This window comes from Suncus etruscus, chromosome 18 (assembly GCF_024139225.1).
Source record: "Suncus etruscus isolate mSunEtr1 chromosome 18, mSunEtr1.pri.cur, whole genome shotgun sequence".
Taxonomy (NCBI): domain Eukaryota; kingdom Metazoa; phylum Chordata; class Mammalia; order Eulipotyphla; family Soricidae; genus Suncus; species Suncus etruscus.
The window spans coordinates 13,803,151-13,829,576 of record NC_064865.1 but is presented as its reverse complement, the minus strand read 5'-3'; the positions used below and the strand labels follow the sequence as shown (position 1 = coordinate 13,829,576).

General features: G+C 36.1%; 2 protein-coding genes across 2 annotated transcripts in view; both read right to left on the bottom strand.

Moving 5' to 3' along the window:
- Positions 1–1,424, bottom strand: part of LOC125996287 (cytochrome P450 2K6-like) — a 32,053-nt gene extending 30,629 nt beyond the window's left edge. The window contains exon 1 of the mRNA XM_049765228.1: positions 1,417–1,424. Within this exon, the coding sequence (XP_049621185.1) occupies positions 1,417–1,424 (8 nt within the window). The remainder of the gene's footprint in view (positions 1–1,416) is intronic.
- A 16-nt stretch (positions 1,425–1,440) lies between these two features.
- RHAG (Rh associated glycoprotein) overlaps positions 1,441–26,426 on the bottom strand; it is a 41,911-nt gene continuing 16,925 nt past the window's right edge. The window contains exons 2-10 of the mRNA XM_049765227.1: positions 18,179–18,362; positions 17,329–17,479; positions 15,450–15,597; positions 14,285–14,451; positions 9,902–10,039; positions 9,242–9,363; positions 2,504–2,577; positions 2,070–2,143; positions 1,441–1,581 (exon numbers count right to left, since the gene is read on the bottom strand). Of these exons, the coding sequence (XP_049621184.1) occupies positions 1,441–1,581; positions 2,070–2,143; positions 2,504–2,577; positions 9,242–9,363; positions 9,902–10,039; positions 14,285–14,451; positions 15,450–15,597; positions 17,329–17,479; positions 18,179–18,362 (1,199 nt within the window). The remainder of the gene's footprint in view (positions 1,582–2,069; positions 2,144–2,503; positions 2,578–9,241; positions 9,364–9,901; positions 10,040–14,284; positions 14,452–15,449; positions 15,598–17,328; positions 17,480–18,178; positions 18,363–26,426) is intronic.

Below are 26,426 nucleotides of genomic sequence, written 5' to 3'. Positions count from 1 at the left end.
TAAATATTGGGGTCATTCGAAAAGGAATTCACTTGGCCTAAGAGATATGGAGTTTCTCCATCCTTGGGTGATACAATTAGACCTCTGTGTCTAGAGATCTCAGTATCTGCACAGATCCTGGCGTGGGACTTATGATGAAGTCAGTCTTTGTGGTTCTAGAAGTTCTGTTCCCTCAGTGTCATTTTAATCCATGTTCTGTGGTTGGTGGTCTTGGTCTTTGCACTGTACCTAGGATGGCACCTAGGATAGCGTCTTTCTTTGTGCTTCCAGAAGCCACGTTAATTAGCTTTTCTATTAATGGTTTGGTAAGCCTATGTTAATTATCTTTCTAAAATGCTATTATCTAAAGCTTATATAATATTGTGAACCTTCTGCTTGATTTTTAAAGTAAATAATACAAAAATATAAGCCTGGGGCCGGAGATATAGCATGAAGTTAAGGCATTTACCTTGCATGCAGAAGGACAGTGGTTTGAATCCTGGCATCCCATATGGTCCCCCGAGCCTGCCAGGTGCCAGGAGCAATGTCTGAGTGTAAAAGCCAGGAGTAATCCCTGAGAGCTGCCAGGTATGACCCAAAAACCACAAATATATATGTATATATTTATAGAAGCCAAATAGAAAGGATTTTGTATATGCATATATTTTATTAAATTATCTACCCACTACAGCAAGGAAAGTCAAAGACTAATGTTTGAGAGAATTTTATTTGGATTTTTTTTAAATTCTGAAGATAAAACTCAGAACCTCACATATGTAAGACATGCACTGTATTATTGAGCCATATCTTCACCTCTTTTTCCCTAATAACATTCAATCCATTGATTTTTTTTTATACAAAATAGACTTTTTTCAGGTATAACAACCAACCTCTTGTTGCAAGTAGTATATGTGTAAAAGGAATTAAATATAAAAATATTCAAGAAAAGATTTAACATTTTTGGGGCTGGAGTGATATCACAGTGGTAGGGCATTTGCCTTGCATGTGGCTGACCCAGGACTGACCTGAATTTGATCTCTGCATCCCATATGATCCCCTGAGCCAGGAGTGATTTCTGAGCTAATAGCCAGGAGTAAACCCTGAATATCACCTGGTGTTGCCCCCCTCAAAAAAAAAAAAGAAGAAATAAAAAGATTTAACATTATTAACTAAATCAGTTTAAAAATATAAAATTAGCAAAGTTTTTACTACTTTACATATATATATTTGCAATTTGGTTATATAGTTTTTAACATAAATAGCTGTATTAATTTCTATTATATAATCTTTGGGTTGATATGCAGTATTTACATCAAGAAATTTTTGTGATTACAAAGTACTAATATCTATGGGGAGAAAAAGGTGAACATACATGGCATATTCACTTGTATTCTTGGTGCTGTGATTTGAATTCATTTGATTATGGATTACGATTACGGGCCCATTCCTTCAATTAGATTCTCATTGATTTTCAGGGAACTGCTCCAGGATTAGACATTTTAGACTAGATGCAACGGACTCGGGATCTATCTGTTTTGTCCCATTTGCTTCTTTGATGTTGCTTTTGGGTTTACTTGATCGCAGATGGTGGAAAACAGGAGACTGAGTTGAACAGTATTTAGAGTTCAGGCTCCAGATCGCTGTCATGCTCCTGGAAATAATGGTCATGTTCTCTCCACCTGGGGACCTTTAAAGAAAGTATGATTAGAACATTTGACAGTTTCTTCCCTGCATTTCTCAAAGGTTTGCATCCAGGATCAGAAAGAACTGGGGATAAAATAGTACTAGTTGGGGAAAGACAAAAGAACATGTATCTTATTTATTCTTTTGTTCTCACACTCATTCTCCTTGTAAATCCCACTGAATAGATAATCATCTGGCATGCTTAAGTTTATTACTTTCATTATAACTAAATTCTATGTTTTATTCAGATGGTTTCTAATTTGGAAACCCATGTGAAAAAAACAGTGTCTAATTATCTGGGCACATTATTTTCATTTCTTTCTAGAATTAGGGAGTTCATTCAATTTTATCACATGTATTTGACACGGCACATATCACTTGTATGTTTATTTAGAAAATAGTCATACCTCCCAATAAACAGAATCATCATAGCAGTTCTGATCAGAAGGCTGTCCCCAAATAGGTATCCTTAGAATTAAACCTGAAAAAGTGAAGGAAATATGTCAACATGTCATGACACTGAAGTAGGAAAACTACCAGGTAGTACATTTAAACTCTATTATAAATATTAGTCCCTCAGAGGTGTTTTTCTTTTTTTTTTAATTATTGTTTTCTTTGGGGTTCACACCTGGCCTTGCTTAGTCTCTGAGCTCGGGGATTATTTCTGGAAGATTCAGGGGACTACAAGAGATACCCGAAACCCACAACCCCTTGCTTGAACTTAAAAACTTTACTCCAGGTTAAAAGTTTTTCAAATTTATCAACGGAACATCTTACCGAATTCTTCATTCATTATGTTAGGAGCATACATTAAAGGACAGGGTTTGATTTTTATACTGACCTGTGATCAGTCCTCCAACAAGCGCTGTCCCAACTGAAGTACCTAAAGCAGCTGCTTGCATGGCCACTGTAGACCTAAAAATGAGGAAAGAATCCTGTTTCAGCCTTTTTTTTTTTTATTTTTATTTTTTTTGTTTTTTTTTTTTTGGGGGGGGGGGCACACCCAGCGGTGCTCAGGGGTTACTCCTGGCTATCTGCTCAGAAATAGCTCCTGGCAGGCACGGGGGGCCATATGGGACACCGGGATTCGAACCAACCACCTTAGGTCCTGGATGGGCTGCTTGCAAGGCAAACACCGCTGTGCTATCTCTCCGGGCCCTGTTTCAGCCTTTTTCATGAAGGTGTGGGCGTCTGCCACCTATAGTTCTATGTGCAACATTGCACATCAACAAACAAACTGGTTAGAACTTTCCTTGAATGCTTTTAAAAAATGCGTATAAAGATCAAACATAAATGGATTAAAGACCTTGATATCAGACCTGAAATCATAAGGTATATAGAACAACACGTTGGTAAAATAAATACTCCATGATATTGAGACTAAAGGCATCTTCAAGGAGGAAACTGCACTCTCCAAACAAGTGGAAGCAGAGACAAACAGATGGGACTATCTTAAGCTGAGAAGCTTCTGCAACCTCAAAGGAAATAATGCCTACGATACAAAAGCCACTCATACAACAAATAATTACTGAGTACACGTTCTGTGTCAGATTCTTGCCTAGACTCTGATGATAATGCACAAAATAAATTTTTTTCTGTATCATCTCTTTCACCCCACCTCCAGAGGAACGATTTTGATGAAATCCCCTCAAATCAACCAAGGTCAGGAAAGCTGATTTTAGCAACTATGACGCAGAAAAAACTATCTCTATATGTCATCTTAGAACAGTGTACTTTCATCGTAAAATGATTTTTAAAAAATACCTTGCATTTTAAGAACAGTGTGGTAATAAAGAGATTAAGATGCTTAGGATGTCAGAGGAGTGAAAACATAAACTAGAAATATGCTTCTCATAGGGTGTCACTATGGAAAGTATTGTTGAAAGACTGAGGGCAAGAAAACAAATAAAGGCAAACAATGTGTCAAATCTGTTGGTATTTTTATCTTTTAATTCAAGACAATGAGTGCAAATAAAATTTCCTTTTATCTCTCTTTTTTACAATTAAAATCATTTTTAGTAGAGAAATCTTTTTACACATAACATGCAACTGATGACAAAATTATAAGTCAAAAAGAAAGAAAGAATATTGAAACAATTATACGGAGTCAAGGTGTTTATCTACATGTAGCCAACCTCTATTTATTCTCTGGCACACATATGGTTCCCTAAGCCACACCAAGAGTAATCTTTGAACATAGAGTCTGAAGTATTCTCTGAGTATTTCTGGGTATATCACCCTCCAATAGGGTGGAAAGAAAAGAAAAGAGAACAAAAAAGAAAAACATTCAATTTTTAATTCTATAAGTTTAAAATGTAAAACATAACCATGTTTTATGAAAATATAGTCATGCTACAGTACTTAATTTTTCTTTTTTTAATTTATATATTTTTTCTTTTTTCCCTTTATTTAAACATCTTGATTACATATATGATTGTGATTAGATTTCAGTCATGTACAGAACACCCCCTTCACCAGTGCAACATTCCCACTACCAATGTCCCAAATCTCCCTCCAACCTACCCCACCCCCACCTGTACTCCAGACAGGCTTTCCAGTTCCCTCATTCATTCGCATGATTATGGTAGTTCTCTGTGTAGTTATTTCTATAACTGCACTCACCACTCTTTGTGGTGATCTTCATGAAGTGAGCTGGAAGTTCCAGCCCTTCTCTCATTGTCTCTGAGGATTGTTGCAAAATGACTTTTATTTTTCTTAAAACCCATAGATGAGTGAGACTATTCTGCGTCTCTCTCTCTCTCATTCTGACTTATTTCGCTCAGCATGATAGATTCCATGTACATCCATGTATAGAAAAATTTCATGACTTCATCTCTCCTGATGGCTGCATAATATTCCATTGTGTATATGTACCACAGTTTCTTTAGTCATTCGTCTGTTGAAAGGCATCTTGGTTGTTTCCAGAGCCTGACTATTGTGAACAGTGCTGCAATAGATATAGGTGTGAGGAAGGGGTTTTTGTATTGTATTCTTGTGTTCTTAGGGTATATCCCTAGGAGTGGAATAGCTGGGTCGAATGGGAGCTCAATTTCCAGATTTTGGAGGAGTCTCCATATTGCTTTCCATAGAGGTTGGACTAGACGGCATTCCCACCAGTACTTAATTTTTCTTTAAATTCTAGTGTGCTATATTAATTAATGTAGGTCTGGATCTTAGTTTTAGTCACTATAGAGTTATATACTACACAAATAACTAATTATAGCTACAGTGAATATTTACATTTTTCCAGTATTTCATATGTTTGAAAGTGCTGTTATGACAGTTTCTTATGTATGTTCAATAATGTACCTAAAATAAAACATCACAGAAATGAGATTATATCATGGTTGTAAATTGGTAGTATCTTAGGACACTATTCAGTATTTTATTAAGCTTTCAGCTTGATAACATAAAAAAACCTGTTGATTTACTTTAATTTACATTTATGTTATAATGTGGTTATTGTTAATTTTATTTTCTTTTTGGGCCACACCCTGTGACACTTAGGGTTTCCTCCTGTCTATGTGTTCAGAAATTGCTCCTGACTTGGGGATACTGGGGATCGAACCAAGGTCCATCCTGGCTTGCTACCTTACTGCTAGCACCACTGCTCTGCACCCCCTTTTTGGTTTTATAAAGATTTTTGGGGTTATAAAGATTTTTTAATTCATTAATTGGTTTTGGGTTTTGGGCCACATCTGGTGGTTCTCAGGGCTTACTCCTGGTTTTTCACTCAAGATTCACTCCTGGATGTTCTCAGGGGACCATAACCGGTTGCTAGAGATTAAACCAGGTCTGGAAAGGGCAAGCAAGTTACAGTGACTTTAAGAGGCTCCAACCACTGTAAAAAGACTTTTTAAAGGACAATGTTTATTTAACAATTAATTAATAGTTTTCCTTTGTTATTGTTCTCTGGTGTGTGTGTTTGTGTGGATGTGCTTGGGTGGTGTATAGAGTATACCATGGCTTTGCACACTTGGTTACATCAGTGATTTTCACACAACAGAGTTGGATTAGCACTTCATGGAGATGTGAGTGGGGTGTGTTTTGATTTTGTAGCCTCATGGATTCAATGCAGGAGCTTACCACTGAACTACATTCCTATCTTAACTTTTTTCAAAAAATTTCTAAGACATTTTACTAATTATTAAAAAGTACTTTTAATAGGAGCTGGAACTCTGGCACAGCAGCAGGAGTTTGCCTTGAACACAGCTTACCCAGGACAGACCTCAGTTTGATTCCTGGTGTCCCAGGAGTGATTTCTGAGCATATAACCTGGAATAACACCTGAGCGTCACCGGGTGTGGCCCAAAATTTAAAAAATGTACTTTTAATAAAAATCATTCTATGATAAAATAAGCTCAAAAAACATTAGGTAAAACAAAATTAATAGTCTTAGTTAAGTTAGACTCCTATAATTTGCAAATGTCGTTTTAAATATTAATTTCCCCTTGTCCTATGTTTACCAATAAAACTGATTCTATCATTCTGAATGAACACATATAAACAATTTTGACTATTGTACAAGGTATTTTATCTCATATGTGAGAACTATGACTCAAGTACACCTGTCTGTAAGACTTCCGAACACATGAACACATGCAAACAGTTTTGGTTCTTGTACAGGTATCTTATCTCATGTGTAAAAAGTATGACTCATGTGAATGGGCCTGCAATGGGCATGCCCCTGCCAGTTCCCTCAGCATAAATTGAGTCTTGCTAGACCTGCATATAGAAGGACTGGACTATCTAATCAGAAATCTACCCCCAATGTGGCCACCCAGTGAGATCTAGTTTTTCAGAGCCAGATTGACTTGTATTACTACATCTATGAAGCTAGACTAGACATGATGCTCAAGAACTCCTCTATTCGTAACCCTAAGCCACTTCTACAGAATGTTTGTAAAATGTGAAGACAGTTATTACATAGGAGTTTAGCTCATTGACGGAGAATTTTATCATGAGTCTTGATTTACATTAAAGTCTAGATTTGTTTTAAATATTTTTAGTGTCTGGTGTTTATATTTTGTCAGGTTCTAGAAAAATTGAGAAAAATAAAAGAAAATATAGATATTCAGGGCTTGTTATCCAAATCTGAGTAGAGAGTTAAAAACCCCACAAAAACTGCATCAATTACAGAATTTTTGGGGGGAGGGTCACATATGACTGCTCTCAGGGATTACTACTCCTGACTCTGCACTCAGAAATTGTTCAGGCAGGTTCTGCCCTGAGTTTATTGCTTGCAAGGCAAACACCCTACCAATGTGCTGTCTCTCCAGCCCCTGTTTATAACTTTTAAAAATATTTATTACTGGGGCCGGTGAGGTGGCGCTAGAGGTAAGGTGTCTGCCTTGCAAGCGCTAGCCAAAGAAGGACAGCGGTTTGATCCCTCCCACGTCCCATATGGTCCCCCCAAGGACTGCGGTTTGATCCCCCCATCCCATATGGTCCCCCCAAGGACTGCGGTTTGATCCCCTGGTGTCCCATATGGTCCCCCCCAAGCCAGGGGCAATTCCTGAGTGCTTAGCCAGGAGTAACCCCTGAGCATCAAAAAGGTGTGGCCCGAAAAACCAAAAAATAATATTTATTACTATTTGAACCTTGATATTAGCAAGGTTAAATCTGCTGAAATTTAGGGTGTTTTTTTTCCAAATTATTTTATTCTGGCCAGTGGTCACCTTGAAACACTGTAAAAACACTCATAACTCTTCATACTTTTAATAGATTTAAATACTGAGAATTATGGGGACAGAGAAAAAGTGCAGTGGGTAGAGCACTTGCCTTGCATGCTGTCATCCTGTGCTCAATCTCCAGCACCACATCTGGTACCTCATTTCTCTCAAGAGTGATCCCTGAGCTCAGAGCCCATAGTAGCCCTCTCAGAAGTCAGGTGTGGGCAAAAGTCAAAAATGGAAAAATTTTGGCACCTCCTATTTACTTTTTCTATAATCTGAATTCTATGATCTTCCTTACTGTTTGGCATGAATGACATTTCTATCAAATTCTAATTGTGTTGTCTATAAGTGGCAACAGATGGGTGACTGCATCACTTTCATTCTCCTAGATTTCATTGACAGATATTTTCTCTTATAATTTAACTGATCTTATTATTTATTTTAGAAGAAATCTAGGTGTGTTAGAGCTAAAATGATTTCAGATAATAAATAGTATAATTCTTTACTTTTACAAAAAATGAAAAGAAAGGAAAAGAAGAGAATAGAAAAAAATGGAAAGAACAAAAAGGAAATAAATAAAATAAAACACAAAAGAAAGAAAAATATTGAGAACCACAAAGCTTGATTAATTTTCAAAAGTCATCTAATGCCACAGAAAGACTGGCACACATCACAAAGAACAAAACAACCAATGCTTGCATGGGTGTGAGGAGAAAGGAACTCTCATTCACTGCTAGTGGAAATGTCATCTAGTCTAGCCTTTCTGAAAATATAGATATACCTCAAAAAACTGTAAATTAAATTCCCATATAATCCAGCAATACCGCTCCTAGGAATATGCCCTGGGAATACAAAAACACAATGTAAAAATGTCCCCTGCACTCCTATGTTCATTGCAACACTGCTTACAATCACCAGAACCTGGAAGCAACCCAGGTGCCTGACAACAGAAACAATGGTACATCTACACAATGGAATACTATGCAGCTGTTAGAAAAAATGAAGTCAGATACATGAGAGAACGTGATGACTATTATACCTATACATGAATGGACATATAGACTATTATGCTGATTGAAATGAGTTAGAGGAAGAGGGGTAGATATAGAATAGTCTCACTTATCTGTTGGATATAGGAAAAGAAAAAGACAGTATGGTAATGTTTCCAGAGACAATAGAAATGAGAGATGGAAGGATCAGCCCATGATATGAAGCTTACCAGAAAGAATGAGGAGTGCAGTTGCACTGATAAGTACTCCATCAATGATAGAAGAGAAATAAGTGGAATGCCTGTTCTGAAGACAGGCAGGGGTTGTGGGAAGGAGGGAAATATGGAACTTTGGTGGCAGGAAATTTACAGTGGGAAATTACTTTCAATGACTGAAACCAAACTACGAACATTTCTGTAACTATAGTGCTTTAATAAAGAAATTATTATTTTAAAAAAGCCACATAGCTAGTAAATAGCAAAGTTGAGGACAAATGTCAGTTTGATTTCACAGATTCAAATAGTCTCCACATTATGTAATTCATTTTCCTTTGTGCAGGTAGAGAGAGAATTACTTCTCAACTCTTTGTCCATATTAGTGCATCCAGGCAAAAAATAATAAAAGTGACTATCATGATTACTGAATCATGTTATTAGGAGACAATTGCTTATGCCAGAAAATTTTGAATTATTATTTCTAATTAAACAAAACACTAATAACATTACCCCCCATTCCATTTTCCAAAGCCACTCTATTCTCTCTTTTGTAGCTCTTGAGCTCTAACAAGGACAATACTTATAAATGGTGGTCAGTCCTGATAAAGAGAAAACTTATTCACTAGAAGATTTCTGAGTCAATAGGACCTGGAGTGGCAGCTCAGGGGTGGAGGGAAGGTAAAACAACCTCTTTACTCACGTGTCAGATGCTCCCATAGCTACAGCCACGATGCCTGCAAGACCACCTATCAGACCCGGTAAGCCATGTAGGTTATGGACTCCACATGTATCTTGGATCCTCAGTGTAGTAGCAAAAAATGGCTAAAATTATAAAATGTTTTATTATTTTGTTGAATATACACAACTCTGTAACTTAGGTAAATGACTAAGCAGGAAGAATTTTTTTTATCTATTGTACAGATTTAAAATCCACAAAGATGAAAGAATCTGAATACACAGATGGCAAATGATTTTTGTCTTTAGTAGATGAATTTAAAGAAGAATAAATTCATATCCTATACTGATGTATTTATTGATGATAGCCTAAAATTTTTCTATAAAAGCCATAATGTCCCCCAAAATACAGAACAAATGGTAACAGCAAAAAAGTCAGATAAAAGAAACACAAATACTTAAGATTCAACTCAACGAAGTTATCAATAATGAGGAATTTTTTCCTGCTACAAAAAATAGTTCAGACTAGTGAGGCAAGTGGTAATTGGGTAAATGCCAAATGTCACTTCAACAGGACAAATTCTAATGAAGGATATTTTCTAGCCATTTTATTTTTTTTGCTGGTGAAATGCAAGAAGGTGTGACTGCAGGCTCAATTCTGATCTAGATTATCTGGTACACTTACAGTCAGGAACTTGAATCCCAAGACGGAGACCATTCCTGCAATACTCCCAATGATCATGGAACCATAAGGGTTGATATCCATGTCTGCACACGTGCCCACAGCAACTCCTCCAGCTAGGGTCGCATTTTGAATATGAACCTGTGTGGGAAACAAAAAGGGATGAATTTAGTCAGACAGGGCTCAAAAGGGTTGAAGGACTCTAGAGTTCAATGAATCTTTCAACAGTTTTTCACAAAGTGAGTGTTATTAGAAGATACTTAAAAGATTCACGAAAGTTGTAGTAGCCTTAGGTACAATAGGGTAAGAACTTTGTTTATCTACTTAATTGTAGGCATACCTATCTGAGACCCGCCCATTTCTGGGAGGGGTCTTGGGAACTGAATATTAGGTGTGACCTTACCTGCAAGACCCGGCCCATTCCTGGGAGGGGTCTTGGAAAAGGTAGATAAACCTTTGAGCGAGGGGATTAGGGGGTCTCTGCCCTGCTGGACTCTGTGGCTTTTAGGTCTTTGCCTCTTGTGGTCTTTGACCAGGGTGGAGGTCAAAGGAAGATGGCTGAAAGGAGTTAAGATGCAGGGTAGCTAAGAATGGCTGAATACTTGAAAGGTTATGAGATAGGCCACACACATGGGGTGAATAGGGATGAATAAAGCTGATGCTTCCTGTGAGTCTTGATTCCGCCTGTGAGTCTTGATTCCGCCCTTCACCTGGGCCTGGGACCCGCCAGCTAAATGGGGGTTGCGGAGCCACGTGGCCTGGGATGGCATCCACTTCCATCCAGCTCCATCGTTAATTATTTAATGCTACACTTAATAAAGATAATTTTCTAGGCTGGTACTGGGCAATTTTGTTTCTTTCTGAAAAGGGGCCATGAGATCATTTAAGTTTGGGGACCTCTGATTTAGCATAATCCCCTTTCAAAGAGCAACTGACTATATATTATATAATTATTATATATAATATTTTATATATATTGCTTTTTGGACCACATCTATAAATGTTGAAGGCTTGCTCCTGGCTCTGAGTTCAGAGATTACTCCTGGTGAGACAGAGAGGAATTGTATGGAGTGCTGGATATTGAACCTGGGTTGACTTTTAGTAAAGTTAAAGTCCCTGACCAGTGTGGCATATTAGTCTTCTGGATCAAGGGCTACTGATTCTTTACAAAAAGAGAATTCTTTGTGATAAAAAAAAAAACTTTCTTTTCTTTTTTCTTTAAATTTAAAATATTCTTTTAAAAATAAATAAAATAATATATATATATTTATTTATAAATGATTACTTCAATTCAATCACAATGAGATATGTAGTTACAAAGTTCTTCATGATTAAACTTCAGTCATACAGTTTACAACACCCTTCACCAAAGCACATTTCCTGCTAACAATGTAACCAGTGTACCTCTAGTCCTCTCCCCTGCCCTCAAACCTGTTTTTCTGTGGTAGCTATGGTTTTCCTCTTTTTTCTTTTTATTCTTCGAGAAAATGTAGGTTGAAATACTATTACTGGAAGGGTAACAGGCATATCACTTTATCTCCTTTCAGTACCCAGTTCTTCCAGAAACAATAGATTTGTATAGTAATGTGGCAAACTCAAAATTAATACTCAAAAAATCTATGTATTTATGTACAAATAATGAAAGGGAAGAGAGATATTTAAAAGCAATCCCATTCACAATTATGCTTCAGAAAATCAAGTACCTTGGAATCAAGTTAAGTAAAGAGGTAAAAGACCTTTGCAAAGCAAACTACAAAGCATTGCTTCAAGGAATAAAAGAAGACACAAGGAAATGGAAATATATACACTACTCATGGATTGGGAGGTAATACCATTAAAATGGCATACTTTCAAAGCATTGTATATTTTTAATGCAATCCCTAGAAGGATACCCAGGACATTAAAAATAGATCAAACAATTATTAAATTTACATGGAACAATAAACCTCCACAAATAGATAAAAATGGCTGGGAAAAAGAAGATGGAAATTATCATTTTACACAACTTCAAACTGTACAATAAAGCAGTAAAACAGCACGGTATTGGAATAAAGAGAGTTTCTTAGATCAATGTAAAAGACATGAATATCCTGAGACTGACCCTCAGGTATATGAACAATTAATCTTTGAGAAAGGGGCAAAAAATTTGAAGCAGAGCAAAGAAAGTATCTTCAGTAAGTGGTATAGTTAAAACTGGCACGGAACATGTAAAAGTGAACATAGACCTCTCTCTAAAGCCATGCACAAAAGTCAAATAAAAATGGAATAAAACCTTGAAATCAGACCTGAAACCATAAGGCACACAGAGGAAAACATATGCAGAATACTCCATGATATTTAAGCTAAACACAACTTCAAGGATGAAACATCACTGACCAAGCAAGTGTAAGCAAATAGAAACAGATGGGACAACATTAAAATGCGAAATCTCTAAAGTTCCAAAGAAAATGGTCACTAGTATACAAAGACTGCTCACAAAATAGAAGGCCTCTCCTGTAAATTGAAGGAAGTTGATGTTTGATATCTAGATTGACTGGATAGTGATAGTGCCTGAGTGAGTGGATTGTCCTCAATTGGTAGTGTTCATTGAGGGGAGGAATAAGAAGAAATCTGAAAATAACTTCATGGAAGACTAAGAGCAGTGTTTTGCTCATTGATGTCATTTAAAAATGTGTTTGTGTTTAATAAAAAGCTGCAAGGGGCCTATATATTTTAAATGTTTTGTAAAATCTGCATCATTCCACTATTCAAAGAGGGGATAATGAGAGGTTGAAATGGACATGATACTTTCTAAAGATAAGCTTTAGAGATGTTGCTGTGTTGGAGACATTTAAGAAATGAAGAATGAGTAGTCAATTACTATTTACTACAATTCCTCAGAATTTTATTAATAGAGCCATCATAAATATCTCCAAGTTCAGTAAGGCTGAATTAAAGTTTAATTAATTTAAATTAAGTTTAATTTCATTAAAATTAAACTTTAAATGACTGTTTTGCGCCAGGAGGACAACAATTAGTACTTTTTGTTTGTTTGTTTTTGGTTTGCTTGTTTGGAGCCACATGAGGGATGCTACTTCACCTGCTGCACTTTGGAATCATTACTGGCAGCTTGGGACCATATGGAATTTCTAATCAAATTCTGGTCAGCTGTGTGCAAGACCTTACCTGCTGTTCTATGTTTTTTTACCCCAACAATCAGTATTGTGAAAAGAGGTTTCTGAATTGATTTCTCTTATGTATCAGGAAATAATTTCCAGAGAGTTTATAACAGATGCTTATCTTATGTGTTATGTTCAGTTTTATGTGTTTAGCACAGTTATACTAAAATGAAGCTATATTGTACATTTTCTTCCTTAAATTAGGTAAGAAGATATCGGGTTCTTCCTTCACTTTATCTGTAATACCTAGGCAAGAAATTCACATGACCAACTAAAGATTTTTGCTGTTGTAATTTGTAATAGCCTTTGTTGTGGTGCTTGAATTCACACCTGCTTGAGCTGAGGATTGTAATCAGAAATGTGAACGCAATCTCATAGTCTTATATACACAACATGTGTGCTCTATCATTGAACCATATTCCTGAATATTTGTCAAATTTGAAAAAATATTTTCTTTCAAGATAATTTTAGACTTAGGTGAATGAAGCTTTTAAAAATGTTGATGAGAGTTCCCATCTATGCCTTACCCAGGGCCACCAGTGATAACATTTTAGTTCATAAATCTTAGAAATTGACATTATAAATTGCTAATGAAGAGAATACTCTTAAATAACTTATTTGGATTTCACCAGCATTTCAGCCAACTAATTCCCCATTTCTTTCCAGAAACTTTTCTGGTTCCTATATCACACTGCATTGTTGCTTCCTTGAGAGAAATATTTGCACTTTGAAAAACAGAACCATTTGATGGGGCCGGGCGGTGGCGCTGGAGGTAAGGTGCCTGCCTTGCCTGCGCTAGCCTAGGACGGACCGCGGTTCGATCCCCCGGCGTCCCATATGGTCCCCCAAGAAGCCAGGAGCAACTTCTGAGCGCATAGCCAGGAGTAACCCCTGAGCGTCACAGGGTGTGGTCCAAAAACCAAAAAAAAAAAAAAAAAAAAAAAAAGAAAAATAGAACCATTTGCTTCCAGACTCTTTTACTACTCTTAGCAAGTTCTCATTCTAAGGAAGAGTTTTTAAGAAGGTGACATCTACTCTATTAAATAAATAAGCCTCAACAAAAGTATCTGTCTTTGAAATCATATCTTAATATTCAGAATATTCTTTATGATTGGCAGTGATATAATAGGTTGTGGCAGCTCAGCAATTTCACGAAAAGAACCATCTTTTAAACAGCAACTATTTGTGTTATTTGGAGAAATTTTCATCGGCTTTAAATGACACTTACCATATCCAGCTTGCCTCGGTGCTCCACAAGGCTAGAGAATGCATAAGCTGCTAGCACACAGGCAGCAAGAGAGAAGTAGGTATTTATTATGGCTTTGTACTGTTTTTCTCCAGGGTCAGCAATAGCTGAATTGAAACTTGGCCAAAACATCCACAGGAAAAGAGTTCCTGCAGTGAACCACAAAGAGGAATGTCAATACAGTGATTTTTAGTGCGTGATACCACCTTCTGTATTTGGGAGATTGAGGTAATGCTGGAATGATGTGAGGGTGGGATAATTTGGGAAGAGAGACATTGACTAAGTGGGGTGTTCTTTACATGACTGAAACCCAACTGCAATTATATTTGTAGTCAAGATGTTTAAATAAAGATATTTATAAAAGATCTATGAGGAAATAGATGAAATTTAAGTTGATCCAAAAAAGAAATTATTATTAATCTTTGTAATAAGTTATGTTATAAAAAGAAAAATACATTTTAGTCAAGAAGACAAAAGATGGTATATGATGGAAACCTTAAAGAATAAAAAGAATAGAAAAAGAAGGTACTAAATCAAATCCTAATAGTAAAACATGAATTTATGCTCATAGAAAATAAAATATAAATACATACCGATTAAAATTTTTGAAGAACCAAAAAATAGTATCTTTGGGTGAATTTGGAAAATGATTTACATTGTTCTAGATTTACAGTGTTTTTTTTTTCTTCCCCTGGAAATGTGGTAGGTAGGTCAAATAATTTTGAGAACTACTTGTTCAGAGTATGGAAGATAGCTTAGGAGAAACTGTGTGTCTTAAACACTGATACTTTCTCTACTTTCAGATTTAGTTGTCTCAGAGTTAGGGAAAAAATAAGCACTAAGTCAGCATCAACAAAAGAGATGTCAGAACATATTTCTACTTTTGAGAGAGAGAGTTGGGTTGCACCTTGCTCTTTTAAAGATATACTCGTGGCTTTGTGCTTGGTGATCACTTTGAATTGTGATTGGGTGCCACATGGTGATATTGGGAATCAAATAAGGGTCAGTTGAGTACAAGGCAAGGGCTTACTCTCATAATACCTCTCCAACCCTGGCGCATGTTCTTCTTTGACTATATTCGTACCTGCATTGGAGTCAACATTACTTTGCTTCATAGCACAGAATTAGGGAGTTCATCTCTACTCACCAATCATTGCAAACAAGTCTGAATGGTATACAGACTCCTCATTGTCATGTCCCCTTCTCAGGCCAGGTCGATATAAGACTCCTGCTACTGCCAAGCCAAAGTAAGCTCCAAAAGCATGGATGGTCATTGATGCTCCAACATCAGATGCCTAAGATATAAATAATTAATGTAAGTAGAGATAAAGATAAGTCTCAGTACAGGAGCAAAGTCAATGAAAGGATACTTTACTGGCTGAACAATATAAAATATTAAGAGGAAGAAAAATAATATGTATAAAGAAGGCTAAAATTAAACAGTAAAATGAAAATAATAGGTTTCAGAATGCTTAAACTGGTCTTTAATCTTAAATAAAATATTTTACTGTGGTGTGGATTTGGATGGATTATTATACTTGTCTTAATTTCAAGTTTTGTTAAGTGCGAACATACAGTGCCTGGCTAACATAGTTATATTGAGACTTAGATAAGGCCACGTTTGTGAAATTTCAGGTCTTTGGTGAATAATTAATATATTTTATGTTACTTCTTCAGGTTAGGAAAATATGGTACACACGATACAAAAATGATGAAAAAAAAACAAATATTTTTTGCATTCACTTAAAATAGTAGTTAAAGCACATTTAATTCAACTCGAAAACTTTGAAAGCTCACATTGAGTTAGTATATTTTCACTCTGCTCTGTGATGAGCAAACTAGCTGAGGTCTGAGATTTATTTGAAGACACATATTGTAGTTTTTCCTGGAGGGCAGTAAATATTTGTTCGCGTTATCTGTGTTTTGTATATTTAGAAGAAAAATTTAAGAGCCAAACTCGAGGCATTGGTCTATACTGAGAAAGTAGGACAGTTAAACAACTTCAGGAATTTGAATAAATTAAAATTAAGTTTTCTATTTTTTCTATTTGATTGAAATTCATATGTATTTGTTGAGCTGACATATTGCTCTTTTCCTCAAAGAATTTGTCCTTGAGTCCATAATTTAGTCTTGGAGGCTACACTCTCTACTTACTTCTTGTAGAATTCAATTGATTGTAATATTTGTGTGTGTTCATAATAGGGTGAGTGAATGTAAATTATTTGTTTGATGTCAACCTCTCCTACTGAATAGGAAGTTCTATGAAGACATAAACCTTAAATATACTATTTGTAACTAACTTACTAACGCATGATGCTTAGAAAGTTGCAAAAATATTTGCTTTCAAGATACAGATTGATTAATAACATGTTCAAAAGTAACTTAAAATATTCATTTTGATATCCTTGAGGAAATCAATGAGAAAAAATTTCATATAGAAAAATATTTAACCGAGACTATAATGAATGTCTTCAAAAGGAAGATTAACCTAATATGAGGAATTAGAAATAGAAACTAATCATTGATAGGAAATTTGATGTCTTCAAAAGAGTTGTGGAGTTAGAAAAATGTGGCTTGATACTCAGGCAAGTAACTTAATATAAATTTTATTGTTAATGGATAGATTAAAGATTATACCTAATTTAACGGTTGTGATGGATGATAAAGTGAGCTAATATTTGGGTAATTCATTGTTTAAAAAACAGACTCAAATGATGACTATGATTACTGTTTACTATGCTAATGCTTTCTTCTAAAGTTGTCTCTATTTAGAGTAGTTATTCAATTTGTGTTTGGGCCAGAACTAATGTATGAGTATAAGTAAGTATAAATCCTACTGGTAGCTCAAAATTATTTTTGCTTTATTTTTTGTGGGGAGCCACACCTGGTGATGCTCAGGAGTTATTCCTGGCCTTGTACTCATTAATCACTTTTGGCAGTGCTCAGGTGACTATCTGGGATCCTAGGATCAAACTCAGGTTGGACTTAAGCCTTACACATCATACTATCTCTAAATCTTCACTTACCTCAAATATCTCAACAACCAGATGCTCATTGCCAGCAAAGACCGTAATTTCTATAATAGCCATGATCAACATTTGGATTGGGCTTATTTTTCCCAGTACAGCTCCAAAGGAAATTAGAACTGTGGCTGTGCTGAAGTCTGCATTTATCATGCTAAAGGGAAAAGAAAAAACTATGTTGAAGAGCAAGAGAACACTGAAATAAAGTTTTATTTATGTGGAAATGAACTAGGGCAACACTTTATAGAGAGTGCAAGGATTCTTTTTCTAATACTTCATGAAATATTTTCACAAGGTCTCCTTTGTTACTCTTATACTTTACTACACAAAGTTTCTTCTACCCACCATATACCGTTCTTTTGAGTCACTGTTCAGAGACCTCTGGTACTGGCCCATATCTCCCCAGTTTCCTCACTATAAATTTCAGGATGCACTATTTTTTATTTTTAAAACACATATTCTTGGTCTAATTTAAGACATTTTTTGTTTGTTGGCATGATGAATTAACTTCAGTGGTGTTTGCAGTTTCATAATATAATGTGTTAAGTTTCAAAAGTAATTTAGAAAAATAATTAATGAAGATTCCCTCCACCATCCCCTATTAATAAGATGAAGGATTAAATTTTTTTTATTAAAGGGAACTTCTTATACACTATTAGTGAAGCAGAGAGCATAGAGACATCAGTGAATAAAACTACTTATCAGAATAAAGTATTTATTTGAATTCCTAGATCACAACATTCTTCTTTTGCTAAGGAAGAGAATTTGATAGATTGTAGAGGTGTTGACTGACAAGTTACTTAGAAGAAAAACGACTAAAAGCACAATAGTTAAAAAAACGTGGGATGCTCACCTCTTGATTCCAACATGAATTTTATTTCCATGGGTGTGCAAGAGCCCTTGTACAAGTGTACCCCACTGGAGACCCAGAGAAGCAATAAGTAGGTTGATGCCCACACTGCTGAAACCATATTTCTTCAGAAAGGTCATGAGGAAGCCAAACCCCACAAATATCATAACATGTACATCTTGGAATACTGGGAAAGAGCAGAGAAAAAATTGCATTAAAGGAGCATGAATCATAAAATATTTCATCATAATAAATCTTATTGTAAAGCTCTGGACTGAGGAGATAGCTCAATGTACAATGTTTTGCAAGGCCTCAAGTTTGATTCCTAGTACCGCATGATCCTCAAGCATTGCTGGGATGACCTAGTGGCCTTCTAATATCACAGAGCCCAAGTACCACCTGTGTTAATGGGCCCTGGTATTGAATCAGTGGTCCTACTAGTCGAAATTGTAGGGACTGGCCTTCCAGAGCTTCCTGAGTACTGTTTGGAAGATTCAGTCTTCTAAGGCACATTACAACGGAAGAGAATTTTACACATCAAAAAAATTGGTCTCCAGAAACAGCTTGACCATGTGACAGGAGGCAAGTTAGTTTTCTTTGATATGTACTATCATTCCCATGTCTTCATTCTCTCCCTGATAAGCTTTTTATTACTTTCCTTCTAAGAAAACCATTGCATACTATAAACATCAAGCATTCTTGAAAACTTTTCAAATATACCAAGACAAAGGAATAAGTTCTCTTTTCCATCATTCAGTTTCCTGTAGATACCTTAGCATAGGCAATGTTATCTTACATGAATCATACAATATTAGTCTATGAAGTATCCACATCTTGTTCTAAATTGTGATTTAAAATTATTTAAAAAATTGAATGACCATGATATATAATTACAAAGCTATTTAATTGAGTATCAGTTATAATATGTTGCAACACTCATCCCTTCACCCATGCACGTACCCTACCACCAATATTCCCAGTTTCCCTAATCACCACCCCCCACAGATTGCCTCAAAGGCAGACACATTTCTAGTCTTCCTTTCTGACTTCAACTTTTCTAGTCATTTGAAGCATTGTGGTTTGCAATACTATTTCTGAAAGGGTATTATGCTTTATCTTTATCTTCTTTTAGCACACAATTCTGTCCAGAGTGAACGTTTCCTGCTATTATTGTTATAGTGATTTCTCCTCTGTTATAACTGCACATAATTGTGCAAGTTTCCTATTGTGAACCAATCCTCCTGTTTTTAATGGTCTTTGGGTATTATTACCTACTCTGTTTTGTATTTTTTTATATCCTCAAAATGAGTGAAACATTTTTTCTGTCCCTCTAACTCTGACTCATTTTACTCAACATGATACTCTGCATATCAATCCATGTATAAGCAAAGTTTATGACTTCATTTTTCCTAATCGATAAATAACACTCTTTTGTGTAGATGTGCCATAGTTTCTATATCCACTCTAGTAGCAAGCACTTGGGCTGTTTACAGCTTTTGACTATTATGAATATTGTTGCAGTGAACATGGAAATTCAGGGGCAGAGCGATAGCACAATGGGTAGGGCTTTTGCCTTGCACGCAGCCAATCCAGGTTCAATGCCTGGCATCTCATATGGTCCCCCAAGCCTGCCCGAAGCAACTTCTGAGTGCAGAGCCAAGAGTAACCCTTGAGCAAAGCCAGATATGGCACAAAAACAAAACAAAACAAAACATAGAAGTGCAGGTGTCATTTCTGAATTATCTTTTAAAGTACCTAGTGTATATTCTCAGGAGTAGATTGCTGGGTCATGCAGAAGCTCAACGTCTATTTTATTTTAATGTGTGTGGAATGTCAATATTTTCTAAAATAACTGGACCATCTGCACACCAACTAGCAGTGAGAGTTCCTTTATTACCAAGTCCATTGTTGATCTTGTTTTTTTTGATGCATGTTTCTGTGGTGGTATATTGTCCATTATAGGGGACATGTCTAATGGGAGTGTCCGGGTCCAATTACCTTGATTACAGATAAGATTGCAGTTGGGTTTCAGTCATGTAAAGAACACCCCCCATCACCAGTGCAATATTCCCATCACCGATATCCCAAATCTCCCTCCTCCCCATCCACCCCCCACCTATACTCGAGGCAGGATTTCTATTTTCCTCATTAGGAAGTGGGAAGATGGTGTTTTTCCAAAAGTACCTGGCATTTGAAAAGGAAGGAACTTATCTTTGATTATAACACTATGATAGAAACAGGACAGATTGGTGGCATCATAATAAACTAGTTGATAGGGGATTTTGGTGGTCTGCATTACAGTTTAAACCCAGCATTTATGTACTAAAAATGTAAGGATTAGAGTTTCAGAAAACTAGAGCAGTATTTTTTGTTTCAGGAAGGGATATGTCTGAGACACACTTGGCAGTTCTCAGGCTCATTGCTTGGAGATTACTCCTAACAGTGCTCAGGAGATCATACAGGGCTGTGCAAGGACTTAAGGTTTTTGCATGTAAAATGTGTTCCAGTTCTTTGAGCTAATTTCCTTGCTGGGTAATCTCATGATTCAGGCATACACCAGTGTCATTCCCTCTTTTAACGTTATCAATTCTTTGAGGCTTTGGAAAATATAGTGTTTCTTTGGGTGTACCATCCTGAGCAAGAGTATATCGAAGAGGGTAAGAGAGGTTTCTTCTTTTTTTTTTTTACACATAATCGTATTTTTTATTATTATCTTTATTTAAACCATCTTGATTACAAATATGATTGTAGCTGGATTTCAGTTTTGTAAAGAACACCCCCCTTCACCAGTGCAACATTCCCATCACCGATGTCCCAAATCTCCCTCCTCTAGAAATCATTCCTAACCCTTGCTGGCTGCTCTGAAGGAAGTCTCAGAGAGAGCAATGACATATGCAAGCAAGATAAAACTTCTATGGCAAATTCCTTTCATATTCTAGCATTATGTATGTCTCTTTTTCAGTTCATATCTACCTGTGGGTCTTTGGATCCTTGGATTTTACTGGAATTGCTAACTGGAAAACATCTAATATTAATATGCTTGATGTTTCAGATATAAGTAACCATAGAAATTTTTCTTCTTTTGCAAGTTGCTTCTAAGCCTCAAACCTAAATTTTTATAAGTAAAACTTTGTTTTAGACAATAACTATGAGAACATTTGTGATGTGATTGTACTATTCTGAAATTTAGTTCCCCCCTCCTAAAAAGACAGTTTGGATCATTCAACCCAAAGTCTCATCTTACTTTACAATTTACTTATAAAAAGATTGATAGTAAAGATAAGAGAACTCACTTTATGCATTTTATTGTTCAATGAAATATTTATCAATTTATTTTCCTAAAATTCTTTTCTTTTTTCTCCCTTAGAGTAATAATATTCCTATTGGGTTCTATGATTTTTTTATTTAATATCCTGAGATTTGAACCCAGGATCTCATATATGCAAGAAAAATAATACCTCTTAGCTCTTATCCTATCTCCTAATCTACTGATTTTTGAAGCAACTAGTAACCTGCCAATGTAAAAATGAGTTACATTTAATTTTACAAATTCCACACACTCCAGTTTAAAGATTCTTTAACTTGACTTTTACTCCTTTTATTGGAAAAGAGGCAGATGGGCAAACCAAGTAGGCATTTATGTATAGAGAGGAATTTCTTGGTCTTAACCGAATTTCAGTGTTTTTTTTTTTTTTTTTTTTAACCTCCTGTCTAAAGCTTGTTATTGCTTTAGGCCACAAGGTGGCGGACTAGTCTTATTTATTATTCAGGTTGCCACAGTTGATAAATTTGAAAAGAATTGTAGATAAATCTGTAACATAAAATACATGGATAAAATGCTTATAAATAATTAGAAAAGGTGCAGACCCTTTCACTAATGATTTTTTGTAAGTCAGAAAGTGTTGATATGGGCCGGGCGGTGGCGCTAAAGGTAAGGTGCCTGCCTTGCCTGCGCTAGCTTTGGACGGACCGCGGTTCGATCCCCCGGTGTCCCATATGGGGACAAGCCAGGAGCAACTTCTGAGCGCATAGCCAGGAGTAACCCCTGAGCGTTACTGGGTGTGGCCCAAAAGCCAAAAAAAAAAAAAAAAAGAAAGTGTTGATACAAGGTTTATCTCCTATGGATAAATCATATAAAGATATGTTTATTGATATCAAGGATATTTTTATTTTGTATATTTTATTTATGTATTTATGTATTTATTTATTTTTTCTGGCCACACCCATTTGATGCTCAGGGGATACTCCTTGCTAAGCGCTTAGAAATCGCCCCTGGCTTGAGGGGACCATATGGGACGCCGGGGGATCAAACCGCAGTCCTTCCTTGGCTAGTGCTTGCAAACAGACACCTTACCTCTAGCACCATCTCGCCAGCACCTGTATCTTTCTATTTTTTATTTTTTGGTTTTGGAGTAACATCCGGCAGAGTTCAGGGGCTACTCGTGACTCTACGCTCAGAAATAGCTCCTGGCAGGCTCAGGGGACCATTTGGGATGCCGGGATTCGAACCACTGTCCTTCTGAATGCAAGGCAAACGCCTTACCTCCATGCTATCTCTCCGGCACCTATATCAAGGATATTTTTGATTATCACAACTTGAATCGACATGATGATGCTACTGATGTCCAAAATATGCCTAAGTGAACAATACAGCTTCTTTTAAAGAAATTCTTGGGTTCAAAATTTTAGTGGAGCTAAAACTTTTTTTTTCTTAAACAAGTTAATGCTTTTAGACTTTTTCCATTTTGTTAAAAACTCCAGAGCACAGAGCAAAAAAATAAGACTTGAAATTTTACTTAGAATTTTCTGCTAGTGGTGCAGAATATCTTACACATTTTCCTTCTGGTAAAACTATGACTACTTTTTTCTTTGTGTCCTTCTCCCCTTCACCTTCCTTTACCAAATTAACACCACTTTTATTTGTAAGTATTATTTATTTTTATTTTTATTTTTTTTTTTGGTTTTTGGGCCACACCCGGTAATGCTCAGGGGTTACTCCTGGCTATGTGCTCAGAAGTTTGCCCTGGCTTGGGGACCATATGGGACACCGGGGAATCGAACCGCGGTCCGTCCAAGGCTAGCGCAAGCAAGGCAGGCACCTTACCTTTAGCGCCACCCGCACCCGGCCCCTGTAGTATTATTTTTAAATAATTGGAAAATTATTCTAATAATTGGAAACATGAAACAAAGGAGGATACTGAAACATTTAAAAAGGTGCAGAACTTTCAATATTGTAGATGCTTAATTAATTATGCCTAATTAATTCCTTTGCACTGGCTGAAATGAATTTGTATTCTTCACATTTTTAGGTACAAATAATACTCATCAACAAACACTCTATTAGTTTTATGACATGATTTGTTATCCATGTATATTTTATTAACTTCATGATCTTTAATAAAAGGATCTCTCAGGATGCCAGGACATATGGGACATATGCCAGAACATATGTTCAATGGGCTGGAACGACATTTGCCTACAGGAGACCCCAGAATTGCCCCTAACACTACATTTTTCTGAGTACCCCTGGAGTGACCTTAATGAGCAGGGATAGGTGTGTGACCCTTCCAAAACGTATCTCCATAAATTTTAGTTCTCTTAGTTTATAAAATGGGGAATAATCTCATTTTATTTATCTCAATGACTTTTTATCTTCTCTCTTAGTAAGTAGCAAAGATGACGAGTGAAATAAAGACAGAGAAAACATGTGGAATTGGTTCTTACATAGAGCCTGGTAAGCTTTGTGATTTTTGCTTTAGTTTATGCTAAAAGTTATGAATTCAAAAATAATCTTTTTTTTCTTTATACACTATAGTTACCAGGTAGTTTATAATGCATTTATTTTAAAATAAAAAAAAAATTTATTTAAATACCCATGCTTATAAAATGGTCGTAATTGAGTATTCAGCCATAATATAAAAAACACAGAACCTTGGGAGACCTCTGTATTTAAAATTTTTTCAAATAATCAAACGTATTTCTTAGACCTATAACAATGAAATAACATTAAATTCTCAATTTCACCATTAAAAAATAATCTTTATCTGGAGGCTTGAGCAGTGGCACAAGAGTAAGGTGTCTGCTTGCACACCACACTAATCTAGGACGGACCTTGGTTCAATCCCATGGCATTTCTTTTGGTCCCTCAAGCCAGGAGCGATTTCTGAGAGCATAGCCAGGAGTAACTCCTGAGATTCACCAGGAGTGGCCAAAAAATAAAAATAAAAAAAAAATCTCATCTGTATATAACATTTGAATTTCAGTCTATATTTAACTTGAGAAAAGTCAGCACTTACTTTGAAGTTGGTTTAAAGTACATGAAGAATACTTTCTTTGTTTTGGAGTCACACTTGTGATGTTCAGGGCTTACTCCTGGATGGTGCTTAGGGGACAAATGGGATGCTAGGATTGAACCAGGCTCTGTCGTATACAAGGCACGTGCCCTACCAGCTGTACTATCTTTCCAGCCCCAAGAATACTTATTTTGTTGAATTTACTGACAATATTTAATTATCCTTCAGAAAATGTACCTTAGACCTTTACAATTTGATAGCTACTAGTTGGAGCCTCAAAATATTTTTGACAAATGTATGACAACTATGGTTCATGTGGACAGATGTAACTCATATTTCTGCCTTATAAACAATGTTCCCCATATAGCACAGTAGTAAAAGCATGGATTTGATTTTGCTTTAATTGTAATTATTTTATGCTTTTTGCCACACCCACCAGTGCTTAGTGCTTACTCTAATTGGCTCTACATTTAGGAAGCATTTCTGATACAGAAAAACAAATGCAGGTGCTAAGTACTAAATCCAGATTGGCTGATTGAATTGTGGGCACCTTACCTGCTTAACTTTCCTGTCCCTAAAACATGATTTTAAAAGCCAAGAAAGGGCATATTTTAATTGAAAATATTTTATTAAAATATTTTATTGAAAAATATTTAACTTAATCAAATAAATTTTCTCTCTATCCCAATATCAGTACTACTTTGCTCATAAGAAATAATTTGGCTTCAAATTCGGAAACCCGAACTCTCTAAGATATAATATCATCACCAGCATCTCTTTCATTATTAGTGCATTAATTTTTCTTGTTGTTTTTCTCTTGATTTGTGTCCATATTAAATTTTTAGGTAGAATGTTTTGCAAGACTGATTAACTCAATATGTTTAAATGCAATGATTTCAACTCATCCTCCATCAAAACAAAACAAAATTTTCTCTACTGTCTACATATGCCTAGTTCTTAAAAGGCTCTTTTTGTTCCATTCCCAATGCTTCTTTACGAGGCATACTTGTAGATACTTTAGGAGAACTAGCCCTTGAAAAGATATTAACTGAAACAACTGTAAGTTTGTGCTTATAATTTCATTTATATAGATTCTTTGTTACTTTATATTTTTTTGACTATTACTTATTCAAACAGACTCTGGAACAAGTATGTCTGGAAACTCTTTTAGGACAAAATGAAGGAAAAGCTAAATGTAGATCTATTAAGGTCATTTTTTTGTCTCCCAGAGTCCCTCATGTAAAAATATGGCACCTATAAATTTCCAGAATAATGACTCAATATGCATAAGTACACTGACCACTAATGAGGATGACTCCAAAAATATTGTCTAATGAGAACTGCAAGATTTTTACCCAAAAACTATGTTTATAGATGAAATGATGAAAATTGGTGGACTCATCTTCCTATTAAAGACCAACTGGGTATTTTGTGTGTTGGGTTTGGGGGGTTGGGTCACACCCAGCAGTGTTCAGGGGTTACTCTTGGCTCTGTGCTCAGAAATCGCTCCTGGCAGGCTCAGGGGACCATATGGACTGCCAGGAATCAAACCACTGTCTCCTGGGTTGGCCATATGCAAGGCAGACATCTTACTGCTGTGCTCTCTCCAGTCCTTATTTTGTTTTTAATGGTTAAATCCTGGCAATGTGAGTTTGCCATTTCCAGTATTTTTGAAGGGTTTTAGGACACATTTAGCTGAATTCGAGGCTTATTCTCAATCTTTTTCTTTTTTTGTTTTGGTTTTGTTTTTGGGTCACACCTGGCAGTGCTCAGGGGGTTACTCCTGGCTCTATGCTCAGAAATCACCCCCTGGCAACCACAGGGGGCCATATGGGATGCCAGGATTTGAACTGCCATCCTTCTGCATGGAAGGCAAATGCCTTACCTCCATGCTATCTCTCCGGCCCCTCTTATTCTCAATTCTGTGCTCAGGTATCACTTTAGTCAGTGACATGGAT